At 33.6% G+C, this 25,009-nt stretch overlaps 2 protein-coding genes across 2 annotated transcripts; one reads left to right on the top strand and one right to left on the bottom strand.

Annotated features, from left to right (window-relative positions):
* Positions 1 to 794: 794 nt before the first annotated feature.
* LOC123698700 (uncharacterized protein DDB_G0290685-like) lies at positions 795 to 10,845 on the bottom strand. The gene is made up of 3 exons (XM_045645449.1): positions 10,833 to 10,845; positions 3,435 to 4,421; positions 795 to 3,377 (listed from the first exon to the last, which is right to left on the bottom strand). Exons 1-3 carry the CDS (start codon positions 10,843 to 10,845, stop codon positions 985 to 987), a joined length of 3,393 nt encoding a protein of 1,130 aa, XP_045501405.1. The 3' UTR covers positions 795 to 984.
* A 2,494-nt stretch (positions 10,846 to 13,339) lies between these two features.
* On the top strand, positions 13,340 to 22,845 carry LOC123698578 (protein AF-9 homolog). Its single transcript, XM_045645256.1, has 4 exons — positions 13,340 to 13,510; positions 13,588 to 13,673; positions 20,618 to 20,804; positions 21,258 to 22,845. The coding sequence occupies exons 2-4, from the start codon at positions 13,638 to 13,640 to the stop codon at positions 21,896 to 21,898; spliced, it is 864 nt and encodes a 287-aa protein (XP_045501212.1). The 5' UTR covers positions 13,340 to 13,510; positions 13,588 to 13,637; the 3' UTR covers positions 21,899 to 22,845.
* Positions 22,846 to 25,009: the final 2,164 nt, after the last annotated feature.

Below are 25,009 nucleotides of genomic sequence, written 5' to 3'. Positions count from 1 at the left end.
AAATGCTGACAACTCCGATTAATTATTATTAATATTTTGCCAATTTTAGTCGAAAATTGTAGTTTTCTGACAAGAATGAAGATCCTTATTATCCAATGTAGGCCAATGCATAAAATTGCCAATGTACTTAATTTTATTCGTAACTATAAAAAGTATGTGAATGCAAGGCTGCTGAAGATGCATATTATGCCTTAATCAGTCTTTAAAAAAAAACTTAAAAAAAACATTATTAAAACTTTTTTGTACACATACAGTAAAAATCTTACAAAATAACAATGCAATTTGTCTTTCTTAATGCCTTATACATAGTTATATATTATAAAACGTCTTTTTTAATGATTTATACAGAAAAATTTCTTTTTTGGAGATTACATTAAAACAGTTTTTTTTTAACAATTATATATTTTCATTCGTGGATATTGCTTTTGTAATCTACATAATATTTATTATGAGTCTTGAAACCACAACTAGCAAAAAAAAGTCTTGCATTCATAAGCCACAATTAAAGGCATCCTATGAATTTGAAAACAGTTAAATTATTGTTCAATATGAATAAACACTTTTTAAAGAGTAATCATCGTGATTCTTTATGATTCTTTTCGAATCAGCGAAACAAATGCAACGGGCCAAATCAGTGGTAAGGTTAGGTGGTTAATAAAAAAAGGCTGAAAAAAAATATTCGAGAGAATATTATGCACGGAAATTGTCGCTAAGGAATTAAAAATGAAAATCGAAATATATTATGTAAATTTATTTAAAAATATGAAGAGATAAACATACAAATATGCCTTTATTTTAATATGTAATGTTATTAAATACTAAAAATGAAAATTATCAATATAAAGCTTATAATTAAGTACATATACATTAAAGAGCGTTGTTGGTATGAGCTAAAGTTTTTATAAACTATAAATTGCCAACAACTACATTTGGATCGATATTTGTTCGAAATTTTTGTACAATAAGATTAATTTATAGAATTTATCAATGTAGTATTATTCTATCTCCACATTTCACGTTTTGCGGCCAGTCGCAGTATGTTTTGTGAGGATTGTATAAAAGTATTCCAGGACATTTCTGCGTGACTGGTACACCGTGATCGCATGTGTAGAATTGATTACAGATTTCGTGAGCAATCAAAACACCGGTTGAATCTTTTTTCGCGCAGATAGAGGGGGCTTCAGCGGGATTACAATTGCAGCTTCCATTGTCATTGTTGTCGTTTCCACCGTTGTCATTTCCACCGTTATTTCCATTGTCGTTGCAGTCTGGGATCACTCTGTCTCCACATTCTACGTTCTGGGGCCAGTCGCAATATTCTTTGTAAGGATTGTACAAAAGTGTTCCAGAGCAATTTTGCGCAACGGGCACTCCATGGGCGCATTTGTAGAATTGATTACAATTTTCATGAGCGACCAATACTCCGTCTGATCTGTCTTTACCGCATATAGAAGGAGCTTCACCTGGATTGCAATTGCAGCTTCCGTTATCATTATTATCGTCACCTCCATTATCGTTACCTCCGTTATCGTTTCCACCATCATTGTCATTGCCGTCGCAGTCAGGGATGACCCTGTCTCCACATTGTACGTTTTGCGGCCAGTCGCAATATTCTTTGTAAGGATTGTATAAAAGTGTTCCAGGGCAATTTTGCACAACGGACACTCCATGCGCACACTTGTAGAACTGGTTACAATTCTCATGCGCAATCAATACACCATCAGAACCGTCTTTAGCGCAGATAGATGGAGCTTCTCCGGGATTGCAATTACAGCTTCCATTACCATTATTGTCACTTCCACTGTTATCGTTACCTGCGTTATCATTGCCTCCGTTATCGTTTCCACCGTTGTCATTTCCACCATCGTTGTCATTGTCGTTTCCGTCTGGGATCACTCTGTCTCCACATTCTACATTTTCAGGCCAGTCGCAATATTCTTTATAAGGGTTATACAATGTGTTTCCGGGACATTTAAATACAACAGGCACACCATGATTGCATTTGTAGAATTTATTACAATTTTCATGAGCGACTAATACTCCATCCGATCCGTCTTTACCGCAGATAGAGGGGGCTTCACCTGGATTGCAATTACAGCTTCCGGGATCATTATTATCGTTTCCACCGTTATCATTTCCTCCGTTATCATTGCCTCCGTTGTCGTTTCCACCGTTGTCATTTCCTCCGTCGTTGTCATTGTCGTTTCCGTCTGGGATCACTCTGTCTCCACATTCTACATTTTCAGGCCAGTCGCAATATTCTTTATAAGGATTATACAATGTGTTTCCGGGACATTTCATTACAACAGTCACACCATGATTGCATTTGTAGAATTTATTACAATTTTCATGAGCGACTAATACTCCATCCGATCCGTCTTTACCGCAGATAGAGGGAGCTTCACCTGGATTGCAATTGCAGCTTCCGGGATCATTATTATCGTTTCCGCCGTTATCGTTTCCTCCGTTGTCATTGCCTCCGTTGTCGTTTCCTCCGTTGTCATTTCCTCCATCGTTGTCATTGTCGTTTCCGTCTGGGATAACTCTGTCCCCACATTCTACATTTTCAGGCCAGTCGCAATATTCTTTGTATGGATTGTACAAAAGTTTTCCAGGGCAATTTTGAACAACGGGCACTCCATGCGCACACTTGTAGAACTGGTTACAATTCTCATGTGCAATCAATACACCATCAGAACCGTCTTTAGCACAGATAGAGGGAGCTTCACCTGGATTACAATTGCAGCTTCCATTACCATTATTATCGTTTCCGCCATTATCGTTACCTCCGTTATCATTGCCTCCGTTATCGTTTCCACCGTTGTCATTTCCACCATCGTTGTCATTGCCGTCGCAGTCAGGGATCACTCTGTCCCCACATTCTACATTTTCAGGCCAGTCGCAATATTCTTTGTAAGGATTGTACAAAAGTTTTCCAGGGCAATTTTGAACAACGGGCACTCCATGCGCACATTTGTAAAACTGGTTACAATTCTCATGCGCAATCAAAACGCCATCAGAACCATCTTTAGCACAGATAGAGGGAGCTTCACCTGGATTACAATTGCAGCTTCCATTACCATTATTGTCATTTCCGCCATTATCGTTACCTCCGTTATCATTGCCTCCGTTGTCGTTGCCTCCGTTGTCATTTCCTCCATCGTTGTCATTATCGTTTCCGTCTGGGATAACTCTGTCCCCACATTCTACATTTTCAGGCCAGTCGCAATATTCTTTGTATGGATTGTACAAAAGTTTTCCAGGGCAATTTTGAACAACGGGCACTCCGTACGCACACTTGTAGAACTGGTTACAATTCTCATGTGCAATCAATACACCATCAGAACCGTCTTTAGCACAGATAGAGGGGGCTTCACCTGGATTGCAATTACAACTTCCATTACCATTATTGTCGTTTCCGCCATTATCGTTACCTCCGTTATCATTGCCACCGTTATCGTTTCCACCGTTGTCATTTCCACCATCGTTGTCATTGCCGTCGCAGTCAGGGATCACTCTGTCCCCACATTCTACATTTTCAGGCCAGTCGCAATATTCTTTGTAAGGATTGTACAAAAGTTTTCCAGGGCAATTTTGAACAACGGGCACTCCATGCGCACATTTGTAAAACTGGTTACAATTCTCATGCGCAATCAAAACGCCATCAGAACCATCTTTAGCACAGATAGAGGGAGCTTCACCTGGATTACAATTGCAGCTTCCATTACCATTATTGTCATTTCCGCCATTATCGTTACCTCCGTTATCATTGCCTCCGTTGTCGTTGCCTCCGTTGTCATTTCCTCCATCGTTGTCATTATCGTTTCCGTCTGGGATAACTCTGTCCCCACATTCTACATTTTCAGGCCAGTCGCAATATTCTTTGTATGGATTGTACAAAAGTTTTCCAGGGCAATTTTGAACAACGGGCACTCCGTACGCACACTTGTAGAACTGGTTACAATTCTCATGTGCAATCAATACACCATCAGAACCGTCTTTACCGCAGATAGATGGAGCTTCACCTGGATTGCAGTTACAGCTTCCATTTCCATCATTGCCATTTCCTCCGTTGTCGTTTCCGCCGTTATCATTTCCACCATCATTTCCACTGTCTTCTGGTTCAGGAATATGCCTATCGCCACAATCAACATTACTCTGATAGTCGCACTCTTGTTTCTCTACACTGAAGTGGAGATCGTGTGCACACTTATGTTCCACTAGTTCCCCATGGAAGCATTGGTAGAACATATTACAATTTGAATGGGGGTATAGCTGCTCAATTCTGTAGTCCGCGGGACAGCCATTCTCGTTAAGCTGTATATTTTTTCCCAAGACCGACGAAATCGCGCACGCCACTATTATGGCTGCGACTGAAATAAAAAAAAAACTCGATAAGCAATTTGAATTATATGTCCAAACTTTGGGCAATTTAATCGAAATAAAAAATAAAATATTTATTTATAATGTACTAAAAATTATAGTACAAAACACATTTAATTTATGTAAATGTTGGTTAAACGTAGTGGTATTTATCAACTATACAAAATAACTTTGTATAAAGCTATGTATTATTGAAAGCTTTACATAAAATATATCACTTCACCTTTATAATAATTTAATTTGACATTCATTGAATTTAAAGTTAATAGTTAAGATATTGTAAATTTATATTAATGAAAGTATTTTTTTCGACTTCAGGAAGAAATTTAATTTAATTTGATGATATAATTAAACACACTTTTAATCGTACCTTTCATGTTAAATATCGAACAATTCAAGCACTTAAAAGTCACAACGCACTCTCACTTGTTACTCAAAAACAAATTAATAATTAATTGAGGCATCTTGTATTTATAGAACCAGATAATCGGAACATTTGAAGTGACATCAACTTTTATCGTTACTTTTGCAATCAGAATTAAAATCGCTATTGATAACATTTTTAATCGTTTGATGATTGACAATAGATATAATTAATGCATATTGGAATGCATTTTTCAAAGTAATTAAAATAATTTTTTGAGTGCGATATATAATAGAAAATAGTATCATCATAATAAGCTTTTTTTCACAGCTTCTTTCAATGTGCGTACTTGGAATAATACCTACTTTTAGTTTAGTTAGTTAGACTATAAAATATAGAAAAACAAACGAATGAAAAAAATGTAATTTTTCTGGAATTGGTTACTGTATTCGATTATTTTGAATACACAATTTATAAATACATATCAATATCTCAATATGTTTTAACTGCACCTTGAGTCCTTGTTATAATAATATTGTTAAGAGTATTTAAATAAGTCCCTTGACAATTAATTTATGTGTATAATGTGATGGCCAAGGCTATGTTAGAAGATTGCTGGTATAAAGAAAGACCAGAGACCCTTCCTAATCGGTGTCAGCTTATATTTTTAGCTTGATATAATATGTTAATAAATGCAAGGCTGGTTTATCTAAATAGTTTTTAAACGGTTGTTTGATTTCGAATTTATTCGTTAGTATTTCCTTTTGTTATTGTAAAATTTTAATACCTATACGAATACATGATAAATATAAGGGTGCCAGCCCTGTCACGGAAATTTCTTTGGAAAATGCGCTTTGTAGTGTTTTTCTGAGAACGAACGATGTTGCAACTGTATCACTAGATAATAAGTTACAAACAAAAAAATACTTTTAAGATAATGATCAAATAGATTATCGATATATTCTTAGGAATATGCATACTTACGTTTTATTTATATGCACATTATTCATCAGATGTGATGTTGTGCAAACAATTGATTATTAGAGTGCAGGACACAGTTCAGGGTTGCGCTGTAAGCATGGCATTGTGAGTATAAATTGTTATTGTCATCAGATTTTCGATTTTCCATTCAAATAATTTTGTAATAGAAGTCTAGATCATGTATTTATAATATCCAAAACCCATTGAATCTATATATATAAAACTGAAAGGTGACTGATATAGTGATCTATCAACGCACAGCCCAAACCACTGGACGTATCGGGCTGAAATTTGGCATGCAGGTAGATGTCATAACGTAGGCGTCCCCTAAGAAAGGATTTTAGAAAATTCGTCCCCTAAAGGGGTAAAATAGGGGATAGAAGTTTGTATGAAACTTTTTATTCCTTGGATGTATTTGCATGAAATTGGGCATGTAGATAGATCTTATGACACGTAGGCGTCCGGTAAGAAAAGATTTTCGAAAATTCATACCCTAGCTTTGCCCTGCGGTTTCAGTCAGTAATCTATATATATAAAACTCAAAGGTGACTGATATAGTGATCTATCAACGCACAGCCTAAACCACTGGACGGATCGGGCTAAAATTTGGCATGAAGGTAGGTATCCCCTAAGAAAGGATCTGGATCAATTTTACCCCCAAGGGGATTAAATAAGGGATGAAAGTTTGTATGAAACTATGTCCATTTTATACCGATCGGGCTTAGACTTTGCATACATAAAGCTACTATGACGTAGGCATTCCCTAAGTAAGGATTTTGATAAATTCCACCTCTAAGGGGATATAATATGTGATGAAGGTTTTGTAGTTTTGTAGGCTCTAAGTTTTTACATACGCTAAAAAAAAGTACCAAAGCCGCAAAAAATATACCTAATTAATATTAATACTTCATAACGCGAGCGAAGCCGCGGGTAAAAGCTAGTTTATAAATAAAACAATCCCACTAATGTGATGATTATAAGTAAACATAAGTATTATATTTTATTACAAGCTGCGCCGTCCAAAAACAAGTATTTCACTAGCTCATTTAATATTCTGATACTTATATTCCTGTAAAGGTTTATCCAAATCCATCCAGGAGTTATTACGTGAAACAGTAACAAACATACCTACATCCATCCATTCATACTTAAAAATGTTTACTTATAATGTTTATAATATTAGTATGATTTCATAATTAATCGATTGAAACAAGTATTTTAAGTTGCAAGTAGTGTCTAATTGTAACTGTAAAAACTGTATATTTCACCAATAAAAATATACAACTAATAAAAAAACTCATGCGTGTAAAAAAAGCATGCTTCTGAGTTTTTCAAATTCAAATTCATGAAAGAAATATAAAATTATTATTTTATCGAAATAACTTTTTCAATTAATCAAAAATGAAAAAACTTTCAGAATTTATATCAATTTGAATTTTAAATTATAAAATTTGTTGTATAGAAACAGGAATGGATTTCTAGGTTCAAATAAGGCATTTAAAAACACCAAAGTATCTCATCGTTATGCGATTTATGGCCAATATGTTGATTCATAGATTTATGTAAAAAGCAGTCTTTAAAAATTAAAAATATTGAAAGCTCTCGATGTTCTGCTCATACTCAATAATTACCTTTTACTTTCTTACGCCTAAACTCTTATTGAATGCTTTTTAACCACTGCCTTTGTGAAATGTAAGTACCTATTGTAAGAAGAGAGTTACCTACGAATTGAACCAGAAATACATAATCGTTAAGTGTGTACAGGCGATTTTATTCCATAAATATTGTAGAATTTTGGATATTTCTCGTTTTATTAAAAACAATGGTTAAAGTACTTTCGATGTCAGTTTAAAGTTTTTTGATAGTAGTTAACGGAATAATCGCCTGTGCAGTGTGCACAGTTAACGATTTCACCCAGTATATTATATGCAAATTAAGTATATATTTTACAAATAATATTGGATATGGTCATGTCACGTTTTTCATGTTCATATATTATGTTTTATTATATAGTTTTCATTATTCATTTTTCGGCTTCCGAACCCCAAAAAGAAAATACGGAACCCTTACAGGTTCACTTTGTTATCCGTCTGTCTGTCACCACCCTTTTTATGGTACGCATGGAGTTATCAAGCTGAAATACAAATCGAATACTCAAGTCTACAATCCCTTGATGCTGCGCTGCGAAAAAAATCAAACTAGTAAGATTTCGCAATCAAAAAATACAGCCGTTTATGCTGCAAAATGCAAGTTATCGCAAAATTTCGACATTCGCAAAGGAATCAAAACCTACATTGTACTTCCCGTATACACAGAGCATACATTTTAGAGTTACAACATAATAAAAAGTAGGTTTGTTCGCGAGTCCGACTTGCACTTGGCCGGTTATTATTTTAATTAATGTGCGCATTTATTGTAATACTAGATTTCCACCCGCGGCTTTGCCCGCGTTTGCAAAGGAAAACCCGCATAGTTCCCGTTCCCGTGGGATTTCCGGGATAAAAACTATCCTATGTGTTAATCCAAGTTACCCTCTATATGTGTGCTAAATTTCATTGTAATCGGTTCAGTAGTTTTTACGTGAAAGAGTAACAAACATCCATACATCCTTACAAACTTTCGCCTTTATAATATATTGTAATGTAATTGTAATTGTAATTGTAATATGTAATATATTGTGTCTACAAAATGCATAGGTATATAAATTTTTTTGTTGTATGGCTTTTTTGTGAAATAAATTTTTATTTTTTACTTCTGGTTTTTTTACTTCTACCTATTAATTTTTCTAGTACATAAATAATCAGGATTTTTTTATAAGTTTGTTGAATTTTGAAATTTTCGATTTTACGCCCAGCAATCCTACATTGAACGTTCTATAACTCAAAAAGTATGGATATAAGAAAAAAGTTTCAAACAAAAATGCTTTATTTACTTACTGAACTGACACATTTCTAATTTATATCAGTGATAGAGATAGAATCTTACAATGCATTTACTCACCCCACAATTTCAAATTCTCATAGTGTGTAGAGCATTATTTCGTTGTTCTCAGTGCGTTCGAAAAAATTTTATAAGTATGCAATGTTCTAATACTGAACAATACTGAATACGAGTTTTCGTTTATACTAAAAGATCAAGAAAGAATGCTCTTGCTCTAGCTCTAGCTCCATGTTCGTTATGATGATTTCGCTGGTGTGGTGGTTTCTCAGCTTACAGTAATATGTATAATATGTTTCTATCCTCTAAATTTGGAGCTAGTTCCAACTCACAATATATATCTCGATAGCTTTCAGTCTACACTAATTACCTACTATAAAAGCGGTAGTAATAATAATAAAGAAATATTGTATATAGAATATAATTTTTGCTTATTAAAAGCTCAGTATCAGAATGAGTATATAAATATCATGTTATAATAATTGAGGTATTATTTCTGATTCTATAAATAAACAATAAACATATAATACTTATGTAGGTAGGTACCTATATAATGTTATTGATTATATTTCAAAAACTCATTTACTAATATTGTTTCGTATTAAATCTTATCTAAAAATATACGTTTTTATCACTTATACATATAATGTATAGGTGATAAAAACGTGTACGTGTATATATATGTAATATAATTTGCTACCGAAATGTTTGTAGGTATCTTGCGTATAGTTCTCGACAAAGTCGAAATCTATTTGATTTTATCAACAAAAACGGAGAATACAAGGTAATTTAAATGTACAATCTTTTTATTTGTTTCTTATCTCTATCGGTTTGTTCTTTGTTATGATAATATGATATACTTTTAGGAACTTGGCCATTATTGGAAGGTATTTTTTTGAAATCTGTAGCAGTAATCGAAATCCTTGGACAAGTCTATAGGTATAGATAGTAATTACTATTTTTTTTTTACTTTCTGACTTAGTACCTAGATGTTTTGTTTAAAATAATGACATGGTTGTTTAAAATAAATCAATTCACTTTCACATAATAATAAAAAACTTGTTAAAAACTTGAATATTGCTGGAATTAGAATACCCTTATTTATTAGGTACATAGTAAGAGTCGGAGCATAGACAATAAATTGAAATTTGTATTTTTCTTAAACTTCAAGCATCTAGATTTCTAGAGATTTCTTTCTCGTAGCGTCGCGTCCGCGTCGTAGACACAGAGTAGCACGCATGATTCATAAATTCTAAAGGCAGAAAATTAATTTTCATTGCTTGTTGTTGAGCGGTTTATTCTGTTTCTTCTCTGTCTATAAGCAAATAATTAGTTTTCTTATCAGCTTGTAGGTATTTTAATACAAATTCGCATTAGGTATTTGAGCTCTATGATATATTACCGCAAACAGTTTGTGACGATTAACGATGACGAGACGATAAAACAATGGAACCCATGAATTACGTAGATATATATATTATTGTGTATAAGATATTCAAAAATTGTTTTTTTGTAAAATGTTGAATTCCTGATATAGGTATCACTTTAAATCACAACCCGATAATATACTCAAATCACGCCTTTTTATTGTTATCATGCATTGCATTTATCATAAAATCATGTTTAATTTCCTTATTTGATTCTTTAAATGTGGACGATAAATTACGTATGATTAATTTCCATAGAAATGGAAACATTTAATGCAACGTGACTAAACAAAAACATTAAAGAAATGCGATTGTTATTAATAACAATTATAGGGTTTTATCCATGTTTTATCGTTGTTTATCTAAGCAGATATATAGATAGTAATAACCTAAACCACATACATTATAGGATTAATAAATAATGTTGCCCCCTCTATAGCTTGTAACAATAACCTTAATCAATGAATAGCATGGAAAAGTGTGCAGGTCATATTATTAGTGAAGGAAAGAACATCATAATATGACATAATATTATGTACAAAGAGATATTAGGATACCAAATCTATATAATCAAAGTTTGATCAAAAAACAGCATTTAATGTATGGCGTAATTACAGATAAAATATTCGGAATTGATAGGATAGATATAATAAATTGCAAAAATGAATCAGTGTCACTCACTAATGATTGCTTATTTATTGCACCATATTAAATGAGGGAAAGTCCTCAAAGTTACCCACCTTCCGGACACATTTTCTCCTAGAATAGAAAAAGAAAATATATATACCTAGGTATAATAGAGCCGTTTTTAAAGGCGATAATTAAATGATTTGACTGGTTGATACACACACAGCAAATATTTAAAACCAGTAGCCTTTGTTTGCAAAATATTTTGTGGCAAAAGTGATTTCTTCTGCTTCTGATTTGGGTGATATCTGTTTAGTGTGTAAATTTTTCTTCCCTTAATATAACAGCGTCTAATAATAATTACACTGACGCCAGACAGGCATAGCACCCCAGCTCAAAGTTCAGTCTGAGCCTATCGTAGATATAAATCGTATATATCATAAATATACAGTTAACTAGAATTTAACCAAAATGAACGGGATAGGCTGTTTCGATATCGAAAATTTCAGATACTTAAACCGAACTCCTCTATTTTGAGTTTTTCACACGAGAAATTCGTGTTGCTTTTTTTAAATAGATTTTTTTTTAAATTGCAAGGATACAATTATAAGAATACATATTCTAATAGATATAAATTTGCATATTTTATATTGATAAAAAAAATCTATTAAAAAGGCATCGAGTAGGATTGAATTGGAAAGTACAAGTTTGTTGTTGCTGAAAAGAAAATTAATTTAGCGGTCTTAAGCCTGATTCCCACGACATGTTTGCTTCACAAATCCGACCGCGCCACACCACACCACATGCCATGGGAATCGGCGCGCTTGTCGCTCGCCAGTGCTTGCCATACGCACACATGCCGTGGGAACGCTCAGTTCAAATCGCGACGGATGGCGACAAGCGCTTGTCGTCTGCCAATGCTTGTGAAGCAAACATGCCGTGGGAATCAGGCTTTACAGTGAATGTCCGTCAGTTGGTGGAAGTAAAAAACAGTATTTTTATATATTATTACCCTACTACTACTATACTACAGAGCTCTATGTCCAAGCGTTTTCACATATTCCGGGCGCTTTCCGTGCGCTCTATGCTCTACCGAACAGCTCTACCTCTCTATCTATTGAATAGTATTAAAACATACAATTTTTGGCTCTACTGATGGTTAATACATAATTCTGTTTGTTTGCATTAGCAAATTAAAAATATTCATTAGAATATAGGGCATTATTGTCGCTTGATTGTCGGTATATAGCAGTTTGTCTATACAAATATTATAAAGAGGAAAGGTTCGATTTTTTGTTTGTTTGTTTGTTTGTATGAATTGAATAGGCTCCGAAACTACTTGGCAGATTTGAAAAATTCTTTCACCATTCGAAAGCTACATTATCCACGAGTAACATAGGCTAGGTTTTATCCCTGAAATCCCACGGGAACGGGAACTATGTGGGTTTTTCTTTGAAAACGCGGGCGAAGCCGCGGGCGGAAAGCTAGTTATGAATAAAATAAATGATTGCATTAATTAGACTTTAGTCTATTCAATAATTAGTGTTTGTTAAATGTCGTTGGTTGTATTGATACGGTGTGTTTTTCATTATTTTTTTTTTGCATGTTAATATTATGGAAATTATTGGGTGATGGATTATTTCATATTTGTTTATACATTTAAATCAATGCCGAGGTAGGTAATTTGTGCTCTGAAATAGACATAAAATTGAAACATTTAACAGTAGGTAGGTACCTGTTTTTCAGGGTGCTTAAGCAAACGATTACTTAATAGGAAAAAGGGTAACTAATAATTAATGTCCTAGCCATTCAAAGAGTCTACTATAGCATCAAATATCAATGAATATAATATGGAAGATGAGAATTGTGATGCATGAAAAATTAAAACGTTACGCTAACATGATGATCTACAATCTACATGATGATTTTCTTGCCGGCTCTTCCCTGTAGAAACTGTAATCAATATATGTAATATGAATAGAGACAAGCTTCGAAAAAGCTTCAAAAGCTTCGAATTTGAAGTCTAGTTAATAACTTATTTACTGAATTTGGTCATTTGATCAGTTTTTTTTTTACTAATGCGCCTATATCAGTGTATTAGCAAAATGTATGAACAAACACTGTTATCACTTTTATTTTGTTTTTTAATGTACTGAGCTGCATTGAGATATATAATATGTATTATGTAACTATGTACTTTATTGTTCGAGATTTCAGTTGATTTACAGCTTGAATTATTTTTCAGATATTTAAAGATTTAATCAGAAGTAAATAATATTATGTAGAAGCTAGAAACCTAAACGTAGGGTCTAATATTTATCAACCTTTTTTATGTTCTTGAAATCAATGTATAATATGTGTGATTGCTAACAACTCTTGAAAGGCGATAAAGTATTTAACAAACTATAATGTTGAATAAGAAATATTCATATGATACCGTTGATGCTATTCATTAAGATTAATTTTATTATGCTAATTATAATATATTTAATTAATTTGTTTGCAGGTCAGGGCTGTATAGAAGTTTGGCGCGAAAGTTACGTAAAACGAGACGTGGGCGCCTACACGTCAGCTGCTGCTACCGTCAGAGCGAGGCGCGGCGCGGAGGAAGCGGTTCGCAGCCCGACGTCACGGGCTGACGTCAGGCGCGCCGCGCGCTCATGGCCAGCTCTCGTGCCAGTGATAAACGCACCTCGGCCACGACTCCGTGTCAGACATGCTGCGCGCTTGAATTACCGCCGAAATCCCACAGCTGCCTAATGCATCTTTGCCTGTCACCAACACAACACAAGTGAGCTTTTGTGCGAGGAATTTTATTGTGATCGGTGCTCTTCGGAGAACTAACGTGACCTCGATGGCCTGTTACAGATGTCAGCCGTCACCGCACGAGGAGCGGCGGTTTTATCACATTTTAGAAAATGACTGAAGGTCCCCAACAGCAACATGAGAAGCCGGTGAGTGTTCGTCGCATAATAAATATTGCGAGGTGATTCGCGCGTTCCAAGCGCGAACTGAGCGACGGAGCGTGTGACGGTGTGAGCGACGCGCTTGTGCATTCATGTGATTTGGAAAACACATTGCGATGATACACTGCGCCTAATTACATTCGTATTTACATTTTCCTTATCAACGTCATTCGAAGTCGATACATACAGATAATCGAGTCGAAGGATGACGCCCATTTAACTAAACAATTTGTTGTTATGGGAAATGAACGCACTCAACCGCATACCAAATATAACTGGTTCCGATACGAACAGTTTTATCAAACACCTGCTAAAGATTTATGCAGCTCAGAACACTTCCTCGTAATTAGAATTAAAAACTTATAGCTAGTAATTATATGATATTTTTTTCATTGAGATATATTTACATACATACGTAGTAATATTATCTCAATGTATTTTTTCTATATGTTCAATAGGCGTGACCAAAACGATTTAAACTGTTGCAAAAACTTATTTTACCAAGTCTATGAATAAAATTATAAATATTTTTAAATGTACACCATATAAGCAATCATAATTTTTATTGAATTTTTTGCTCTACATTCTACAATTGCATTATATTATTATAAATTACTTTAAAAGGAACAATGTGTATTTAAATGTTTTCTTCAGGGATATCATATATCGTTGAACTCATCACTTTGCATGACCCCGAGAACACTTCCTCCGTATCTCTGTAGAATATTATAAAACTGTAAATAAACAACAACACGGGTTGGCACGCAAGAGTATGACTAATTAGATTTTTTTGCGATGTGTCGAGGGTCAAAAAATATATGAGAATGAAAATATTGAGGTTATTTTCGAGTGTTTAGGCTTAATTAAAGTCAAATGAAGAAAATAGAGGGATGTTTCTGGAATAATACTTTAGCATCATTGAGTTATTTTATGTAGAGTTTTCTAAACGAAATCTTACTGGAACTGACGTCTATGTATTGTGACCAAACCCGGAAAAACACTAATGTCTATGACAATCTTAGTAGTGTACTTTTATATTATCTGTGATATTGGTCAATTAACATGTGATTGTCACATTACAGCTATACCACAGGCTATACGAAAACAGTCGTAAATGTTTCATACCATGAAGAAGGTACAACATTAACCAAATGATATCAATCCTAGCTACAACTAACCCTGATTATAGGTTTTATAGATAAGATTTCTGAAGCGAAGGTACGATTATATTAATTTTGTCTAATAGATATTGTCTATAATCTACACATTGACAAAATAGTAAATACTAAATACATACCATTAATCTACTACAGCTGGTATTTTATCAGCTGTTTATTGTCTAGCATGAGCGCCCATGAGGAAAAAATATCAACAAAAACTATCAAGAGGCCATAAAAAATCATTGCCAATTTACGCTTATAGAATGACAAGTACATTGTACGTGATTGTACCTACATTTATTACAATCAATTAGATACTAAACCACAGAACGTAATGTTTTATTTAAAAATAAATATACTTAAAAGAACGTAAACATGAGGTGTGTTTGAGTATTTAATGATTTAATTGCACTGAGTAGTGAGTAAGTAATTTTAATTAATGTATTAGCAATGTAAACACCTCACATAATCAGTCAAAAGCAAAAGTATAACATGATTCACGAAGCTGGCAATATTACCGTTTGAATCTGCTCAAAAAACGAATCTTAAATAATTTCCAGAATTATTTATAGGCACGTTTATCTTATAAAGATGAAATCAAAGTCAGACCTTTTTTCTTTCCATACTAGCCCGCGCATTCATTCGTATATATTCAATTATTCACCGTAAAATAAGTCATGTCTTATTCTGAGAACAGTCATACTGCCTCGAAGCCCGAAGGACATCCCACTGTCACAAACTTTATCATTCTGATAGCAAATCATCAACCAAAAATCTAATTTTAACCTGAAAAATAAATCCTACGGTTATATTAATTTACTATAACCGCGAAAGTACCCGCTCTGTTTATATGTTCCGCTTTCACGGCTAAACTAGCGAACCGATCGTTCTGAAATTTAGTACTTAGATAGATAACAATTCTTAAAGAAATTTGAAGGGAAAAGGGACTTATAAAAGGTAATGATAAAAATATAGTATTATGTTTGGTTGAAATTAATTGATTGCTAAATAAAATCCTCCTCCATGAATCCTCTGGCCAATAGTAATTGACAAAGATAACATAACAGCTTACAATAGAACACAAATCTTATCTTAATTATTATTTGTGATGTGGATGTTCCAACGGAGGTCACCCATTATATTTTGCAATAAAATATGAAATAATACCACTATTATGTATATATGTACCTACGACCAAACTTGGCTTGCCATTGCCAAATGCCAAGTAATGAAGATTGGCTAAATCGTAACAGATTTAGCCAATCTTCATAGTCATATTGGAGTAAAAATTTTTTTTTATTAGTGTATTAGTTAATAGTTAATAATTATTTAACTGTCTTTGTAATCATATTTGTATAATATTTGTATAATATTTAACTGTCTTTGTAAATAATAAAGTATGTACTTACCTACTTATTTGAAAATTACACAAGAATTCAAAAATCCTATAAACAAAGTTCGACGACCTAGTAGACAATATACTTAATGTTTTGTGAGATATAAGAATCTCTGGTATATTATATGCAGTAAAATTTTATATTATGCTAATTTTCAAATATAAAATACTAAGTACCTACCTTTATTTATACGGGTGATTACCATTTACCATTACCATTCATGATTAGTTCATAACAAAAAAAGACGTATGGCACTCGGGGACTGCCGCGGTAAAGCTATTGCATGCTCGTCGGAGTGGGGAGCGTGAGGTTTTTTCGTTACGGAATTTCTGGATTCGGTCCCCGCGCTCAAGGCCCGCGATATAAGCTATGCAATAGCTTAAAAACATCGATCGTAGAACATTATTTAGGTACTTTAATAAAATTTATGAATGTGGTAGGTATGTATTCTTTTTTGGGCTTACTTAGCAGACATTTATAAGTTGTTTATAAGTAATGATAAACTAAATGTGCTTTTCATTACTTACAAATGTCATTAAAACAAAAACGTATGTCATCAGACTTGCTTAAATGTGAGTTTAATGTTTAAATTTCTTCTTGGGCGGTACATTTCGTCGAATTTTTACGAGACATAAGGAGAACTGAGAACTAAAGAACAAAGACTGATTAACTACATTTAAATTAAATTTTTAATTTAAATGTAGTTAATTACAAGGATGAAAAATTAAATAGTCAGGGTGAATTAATTAAATTCATTTATCCTGAGTATTTATGTATTAAAGATTTCAAACTGGTAGAACCTGTGGGTAGAACTAATTAATTGACTTCTTCCACGTCAAAGAATAATTAGGGGTAGGTAGCCATAATTCTATAAATAATTATCTACAATAAACTAAGAAAAGAGAAAATAAAAACTTCTACTTTCTAGCCCTACGATTTTTTATCAGAATCACAGCTTTTGTCCTCATGTTATTTTAAGAATGAATGTCATACTATTATTACTTTGTAATAAAGCTTATTCCAATGTTTCCGCCTTTGAGTCTCCACAGAGATTCGTGACTTACCAAAAAATACGCAAATTGGCTTTACGGAAAAATTGGATAATGCCCAACGGGATTGACCATAAATAATGAATCCGAGTAATACCTACTTCTAAGGATCTTTATTAAACAAAAGTTTTGGATCATGTAGTATCTGTTGTCACAATTCACATGGTCGGTTTTGTTTTTTTGAGTTTAAGTTTGAATTGTGCAAAAACATGCCTTATTGCTTTCATATTTAAAATTCTAGATTTCCGCCCGCGGCTTCGCCCGCGTTTGCAAAGGAAAACCCGCATAGTTCCCGTTCCCGTGGGATTTCCGGGATAAAAACTATCCTATGTTTTAATCCAAGTTACCCTCTATATGTATTCTAAATTTCATTGTAATCGGTTCAGTAGTTTTTACGTGAAAGAGTAACAAACATCCATACATCCATACAAACTTTCGCATTTATAATATTAGTAGGATGTACAGGTCAAACCTACCTTATACCTATTATGGGTAATAGGATCAAAAAGTAGAGTATCTAGAATATACAAGATAATTTTAAAGTACAATAACAATATCGTACGACCCCATATACACAGGAAGTTCACAATATAATTCGTGAGAACAAAACCACAGTGTCGCGTTAGAATATAATATCACAGAGTCACTTTTATTATATATTTCCTAGGAAATCCTTCAGAAATAATATTGTAATACTGTGATAACTGATAAGATTATGTTCTATGGTAGAGTGCTGCCTGCTGGTGGTGTCGCGTTGGTAGAGTACCGCGGAATATTAGATAGCATCTTTGCATTTTAAATGTAGCTAGCTAGTATTTTTACATACAAATCCATTGAAATCTTCCAAGATAACCAAACAAGTAAAGACGTGGTTACAATCTCTTGCTACGTTATATCTATGAAACCTAGTAAATACTACTTGAAGGTCTATTTTTCGAACGACGCCATAATTCATATACTTAAAAAACCTGTGAAAAAACCACAGAACAGTAAAAACAAACTTGTTTTTAAACAAACAAACAAAACAAACTTGTTTTTACTGTTCTGTATAAAAAACATTAGATAGTATAAAGGATTTATATTATTCAAAATATGACCTAAATAATTTCGAATTTAGCAATAAATTCCTTTTTATAATGTTGACTTCCGTTTTTGTAAGCTATTGGAGAAAAAAGCATTACCTTATAATGATTATTGTTACTTATTTATGGGGTAAGCAAACACTCGAAAGGATAACAACTAATAGAAGCATATAGGAAATTATTATTAGATTATCCGATTAGTTTTGAAGATAAGCCTTAATTTAACCTTCGCAATAAAATATGTAACAATCATTTCAATTCAGCAGATTCTTTGTAATTTGAATCGCGAATAATTCTTCAGGTTTACTTTTAATAGCGTGGGATAATAAAATTTCAAACGTTTAAAATTTATTTGGTAGGTACATAGGTTATATAAATACCTAGATTGTTCAACTTAGGTCTCCGGAGCGTTTGCTATTGATGTGTTTATTAACTGTTTCACTCATAGGTTTCTATTTTTTACTAAAGTAACATATAAAAAAAGAAGTAACCAAAAAAAAAAAAAACAACAAACTGATTCTGTCATTACAGATTACCTAATTTATTTATTTGTTTAGAATCCTATTAAAAAAACGCTTGGTAATGCTGACTATGTTTAAATTATATTTATTAATGAAGTCGTATATATACGTTCGTAATTTATGAATCAATACGTAAGGGCGTATTCAGAAAGAAAGCTTGAAACTTATAAGCGCTTATCGGCGCTTGTCAATGCTCAAACCAGCTTGTCAAAACCAGCATTGACAAGCTTGTCAAAACCAGCATTGACAAGCACCGATAAGCGCTTATAAGTTTCAAGCTTTCTTTCTGAATACACCCTAAGGTATTATATTTTATAGCATAGACAATATTGACTGTAAAAAATAAAAAAAGATAGGGCGTATTCAGAAAGAAATCTTGAAACTTATAAGCGCTTATAAGCGCTTATCGGCGCTTGTCAGCGCTGGTAACCTGCGCAGGAAAATATATGAACATGCGCCTATAAGCGCTGATCGGCGCCGACAAGTTCCGACAAGCTTCAACAATGCTGGTGGCTGCCATATAAAATTTGTTTTGGTCTGCTTCAACCTGCTTCCTTTGTGTAGAACGAACCAGCATTGACAAGCGCCGATAAGCGCTTACAAGTTTCAAGCTTTCTTTCTGAATACGCCCATAGAGTTCGCCAAGCTCAAATGCCAAAACATTGTCATGTTGATGCCAAAAGTGGCAAAAAAGTTCGATATTTTATAAAAATTAATCTATTACTTTGACTATGTATAATAGCATCCATAGAAGAATAACAACATATTATGTGTGTGGCCCTAAATTAATTATAGTCTTTTATTCGGCATTGTGTAAGTTGCAAAGGGGAAACCGTAGAAATAGTTTATTATCCGTACTGTGATCTCAAAATCTCATGTAACAATCTTAAAATTGTTACCATACTCCTCCAAAACGGCTGGACCGATTCTCGTGAAATTTTCTGTGCATATCGGGTAGGTTTGAGAATCGGCCAACATCTGTTTTACATAGGTACCTAAAGTGATAAGAGTAAGGCAGAACTAATCATCCAGTATCCGCATAATTGAAACTAATGTAGGACTTTTTATGGGATAGATATTCCGACGTTTTCAGAATTCAGACACATTGACTGCATTTTCATTGAATAAGTACTTTTAATGTACCTATGTGCATTGTTAAGATCGTATATATTGTTCAATGGCCTCCTTGAATTGTAATTTGTTACATAAGATTTTGCTCTCAGCAACTTCTATTATTTAATTTTATCGCAACAATGATTTCATACCAACTTCCATTCACGGCCAAGGCCAGAAGTAGACAAACTTGTGACGCAACCTAACATCTAAATTGGAATTACTGGTTTTCCGGACGAACAATCAAATTAAACTTTATGAAAATGTAATAATAGGTATGTCATTGTTTTCCCTTTAAATGCTTTTAAACATTAATTGTAGTTAAGTGGAATAAAGAAAATGAAAATTTTCATCATTTTCATTGTGGATAGTATGCATTATAGGTGTACAACTTCTTTCATCGGTAGGATAGCGTTATTTTTAAGAATATTACAAAAAATTGAATATTTTCAATAGGTATAGGTAGGTAAACTCATTTAACTCTCCGAATGAAACAATTAGCTGCGTGTCGAATAATAATATCGAAGTACAAGACGCAAGCGGCAGCTGCTCGCCGTTTATTGATAAGTTATATGAATATATTTATCATGTGTTCGATACGATGTTATAGATGTGTGTACGAGTGTGGCTGGAGGTAGGGCACGCGTGCGAGCCGCGGCGGACGGCGTCGGGGCGCGCGCTCGCACTCGACTGGCGCGTGTGGGTGCGGGGCGCGCGCGGCCGCGACATCAGCGCCTTCGTGCACAAGGTCGTCTTCCATCTTCACCCGGCGAGCGCATTCGTTTATCCGAAAAGAGGTAACACCATGTATGACGTGCAGACGTCAACGCACTAACAGACCTGCCACGTCTCGACTTTCGAAACACTCATTCATAACGACCTGTTCCCAACCATGTACCAAATTTATATTACGCTATTAACTCGCTTGTTATCACTTTGTCACGCGTTTAGAAATAATAATTTCAATACGTCGCAACCGATTAATTTTCTGCTCATAGTAAATTCGCTTCCAGTCGATCGGCTGTACCGGCTGAACATACAGAATCGAGCGGAACAGGTTTTGTCTAATTATAAGATGAGATGCTAACTTATATTTGAGCGTATCATGTTTATAGTGTTAAAAACAGTCGCATGATATACACGCTCATTATCCTTATCTTACATGTGTCGATAGTCCGTTGCCACGCAAATCTTTTAGAAGTTCGTTATTATGGATAAGTTTATTACATCGCAATTGTAAACATTTCCAGTGCTGCAAGAGCCGCCGTATGAGATCCAGGAGTCTGGCTGTTCGTCGATAGACATTCCGATACACGTGTACCTGAAGTATAGCACTAAACCAAAGAAAATCCGTCTAAGGTACAGTCTCCACATCGAAAACAATAACAAAGCCAGCTCCGAGTCGAGGTGCGTTTATTACGACTTTAACAATCCAACTGAGCAACTATATAAAGCCTTGATGAAGGGTGGAGGCGAAGTTATCCCCCGCGCCGGCGGCTCCGACCGCGTCGGCAACAAACTCGTCGTGCTACTTTCCGATGAAGAGAAACGGGAATTAAAAGTAAACAAATCTAAAAGATACAAATTCATTGAACCTCTTCGATGTAAACACGTGTCAAAGGCTGGTTCCAAATACGTCATTGAAGAGATATGTCCAAAGTGCGGCGAATCAATTGACGCCGATTTTAGGAAACAGCTACGCGCCGTTGAGATGACCGAAGACGAAATCAATCGGGTGTCACAGTTGTATTTATCCTTCACTAGTTATGAAAAATCGGCTAAGGCTATAAAATTGCCTCCTTTTTCTGATTCAATTTATAAAGTACCGGAACTACCAATTTCCCTTCGTGGGGCTCTAGATAACATTCAAGCTGATTATACAATGTTATGACGTGCCTTATTGCTACTTTTCTTGATATTTCACTGTGCCATTAAGTACGTATGACATAAATAAGCTGCGACTGGGCCCATTATTCTCGCTATAAGCAAATAATGGAGATAGTTCCACATAGAAGCAAGGATATAAGCTTTTATATTATGTCAATATTTTATATATTTTCCCTTTTACTTAGGCAAATAACTATTTACAGTTGTTAAGTTACCTATAAGGTTTAGATTAGGTATATTTTTATCGTCTGTTGTTATAGTGTTCGTTTGTACTGTGTGCTGTGAGAAAGATCTCAAAATAATTTAGTATTCCTGGAATTAAAATTTTATTTACACTTGAACCTTTTTTATTTGTCAAATATAATAAATATTATCTAATTTAAGTATAAACTTTTTTGCATGTGTATAGCTATTAATGAATGACGAATGTTATTTGTATTGTTATAAAATCTTTAAAAATATATAGGTATCAAACGTATGTATTGAAGTAATTAATTTATTTTAGCTAGACCGTTAAAATTAAATATTATTGTGATAAAATTAGGCTAGGAAGTGCAATGACTGTTAATGAAGAAAAGAGTGGTTAAAAGAGTATATATTTAATATAAAAAAGTTAGTCTTTAGGCTACATAAATTTATATGTATAATATGTAAGTAACTACCTAGTTATATTTTGATAAATGGTGCAAACAATACTATTATTTTTACTTTACTATATGTAAAAAACAGGGTACATTTTAAAGTAGATATTAGTAATAAAATTAAATTGAATGAACACAAAATAACATTTTAGTAAAATTTATTTAAAGTTTTTATTTGAAGTTAACTACTTATCTGTTAGCATATTTTATAATGTATATATATGTATATGTAATGTATTTGTTACTCAATGTTCAAAACAACTCCCTGGAAAAATTATGAAGAAAAATATTTACTTATTTAATATAAATTAAATTTTATTATAACTGAAATAATGTTATTTTATTTTATAACTAGCTGTGCCCGCGACTTCGTCCGCGTGGAATAGCGACTGCATAGTAGTTACTACTTTACATACAATTATTTAGTAAACACGTACTACCATAAACAATTCATAGAATTGTTAATAGAATTTATTACTAATCTAAGCTAAAAAACTTACGTACTTTCCGGAAATCCGGGGCATTTTCCGGGGATATCCGGAAAATGCCTGTAAAATATCTAGGAAATCCCCCGGAAAATGTGTGAAAATTTCCGGAAAATATCCGGAAAATGCGTGAAAATGTACGGGAAAAGCGTGGAAAAATGCCTGAAAAATCTCCGGAAAATGCCAGGGAAATGTCTGGAAAATATCAGGAAAAAGCGTGGAAAATGCCTAGAAAATCCCCGGAAAATGCCTAAGAGATGCCCAGAAAATGCCTGGAAAATATTTAAAAAATGCGTGAAAATGTCCAGAAAAGGCGTGGAAAATGCCTGGAAAATTCCCGGAAAATGTCAGGGAAATGTCTGGAAAATGACTGGGAAATGCCTGAGAAATATATGGAAAATATCCGGAAAATGCATGAATATGTCTGGAAAATATCCGGAAAATGTGTAAAAATGTCCGGGAAAAGCGTGGAAAGTGCCTGGAAAATCTTCGGAAAATGTCTAGGAAATGTCTGGAAAATATCCGGAAAAAGCGTGGAAAATGCCTGGAAAATCCCCGGAAAATCCCCGGAAAATGCGTGAGGAATTGCCCGGAAAATGCCCGGAAAATATCCGCAAAATGCGTGAAAATGTCTGGAAAAAGCGTGGAAAATGCCACTTCAAATTTGCAAAGTAATTAAAGCAGATAACCAAAAAAAGAAAAAGAAAGCTAAAATCTTTCATATTAAATGTATATGGGATATTCATATTTCATAATATGTACTTAATGTAAGGGTTTAAGGATATTTTTTTTTTATATTTCTCGATTTATTTAAAAAAAAATGATTACGGCCATTATTAGGTTAAGTACTTACAAAAAAAAAATCACCTGTGCACACTGAACGATTACACCTTGTACATGAATGCCTTAGCAAATGTTCACCGTGATTATTTAAATGATCATAATTTTTTTATTAATGAACCAATTGACATGAATTAAACACTTAAAGACAAAAAAAATTAACTACAGTTTTGGGTTCGGGATCAATTTAATAATTACACCTGCTAATATTTTTTTACATATTTTCATTGTATAAAATCGTAACATAACTTCCTTTATGTATTGTTCTATTAACACATAGATAATATCTTCCCAAGGTACTAAATTTTAATAAAAAAGTTGTTTTTGTTATTTATATCTAAAAAAGAGTAGCTTATATAGACAGAAATAAACATAAAATTTTTATAAGTTTTATGGAAGCTGAATGTAATGCAAATGGGCAAATATAAAAGTAAAATTAGGTATTTAAATTAAATAAATGAAACAACTACCAATTACAGAAAAACTTCTTTTTCGGTTGAAAATTGCTGGATCATGAGTATAATTCTTTATCTCTTACCTTGGGCAGACTGGAAGAGATCGCTAGTAAGCGATAAGACCGCCTTATGTACATACCGTGTTAATCCATTTGGTATGATTGTAAATATTTTACTTGGTGTGGTACGTATATTAAATTGATAAATAATATGTACTCTGATCCCAGTACTATCTGTACCGCGAAAGCCATAACGATAATAAAACAATCAGATAACAGTAAAGCACGAATAAAATTCATACTTGTACAGTAGTTGTGAGTGCAATATTTACGTTACAAAATAACATTTTTTTTGGTACTAAAACGTAGGTAGATTCTCACGCACGCACGCTGATACGTGGTTGGCTGCCCCTTTTCTCATTCCCGAAAAATATCCTCTAAAATTACCCAAGATTCTTCCAATGATTGTACCATACGTTGGAAATTAACTTTAGTCATCAATTGACCACGCGCCAGGATACTTATTTCTACTACATCCTCACGCAAATCGTTAATTTTATATGAACATTGAATCTGTAAATAAAAAAAATGAAAAGATTACTTTACCTTATTTTATTAAAAAGCTACTAACAAATAAAATTATTCTATCAAGAACTTGGTGACCTTCGTGACCTTCGTGACCTTAGTGACCTTCT

The sequence above is a fragment of the Colias croceus genome, chromosome 16, assembly GCF_905220415.1.
Source record: "Colias croceus chromosome 16, ilColCroc2.1".
NCBI lineage: Eukaryota > Metazoa > Arthropoda > Insecta > Lepidoptera > Pieridae > Colias > Colias croceus.
The sequence above is the reverse complement of the archived record's forward strand: the minus strand, read 5'-3'. Positions and strand labels throughout refer to the sequence as shown.

What these genes read in the sequence shown, in the direction of transcription:
- LOC123698700 (XM_045645449.1), bottom strand. An exon ending in CGGTGGCAATGATAACGGAG is followed by an intron (nt 3,378 to 3,434) that starts GTAACGATAATG and finishes ATTGCAATCCAG; the next exon opens with GTGAAGCCCCCTCTATCTGT.
- LOC123698578 (XM_045645256.1), top strand. Translation starts at nt 13,638, where the DNA reads ATGACTGAAGGTCCCCAACAGCAACATGAGAAGCCG. An exon ending in AACAGCAACATGAGAAGCCG is followed by an intron (nt 13,674 to 20,617) that starts GTGAGTGTTCGT and finishes ACGATGTTATAG; the next exon opens with ATGTGTGTACGAGTGTGGCT. An exon ending in ATTCGTTTATCCGAAAAGAG is followed by an intron (nt 20,805 to 21,257) that starts GTAACACCATGT and finishes AAACATTTCCAG; the next exon opens with TGCTGCAAGAGCCGCCGTAT.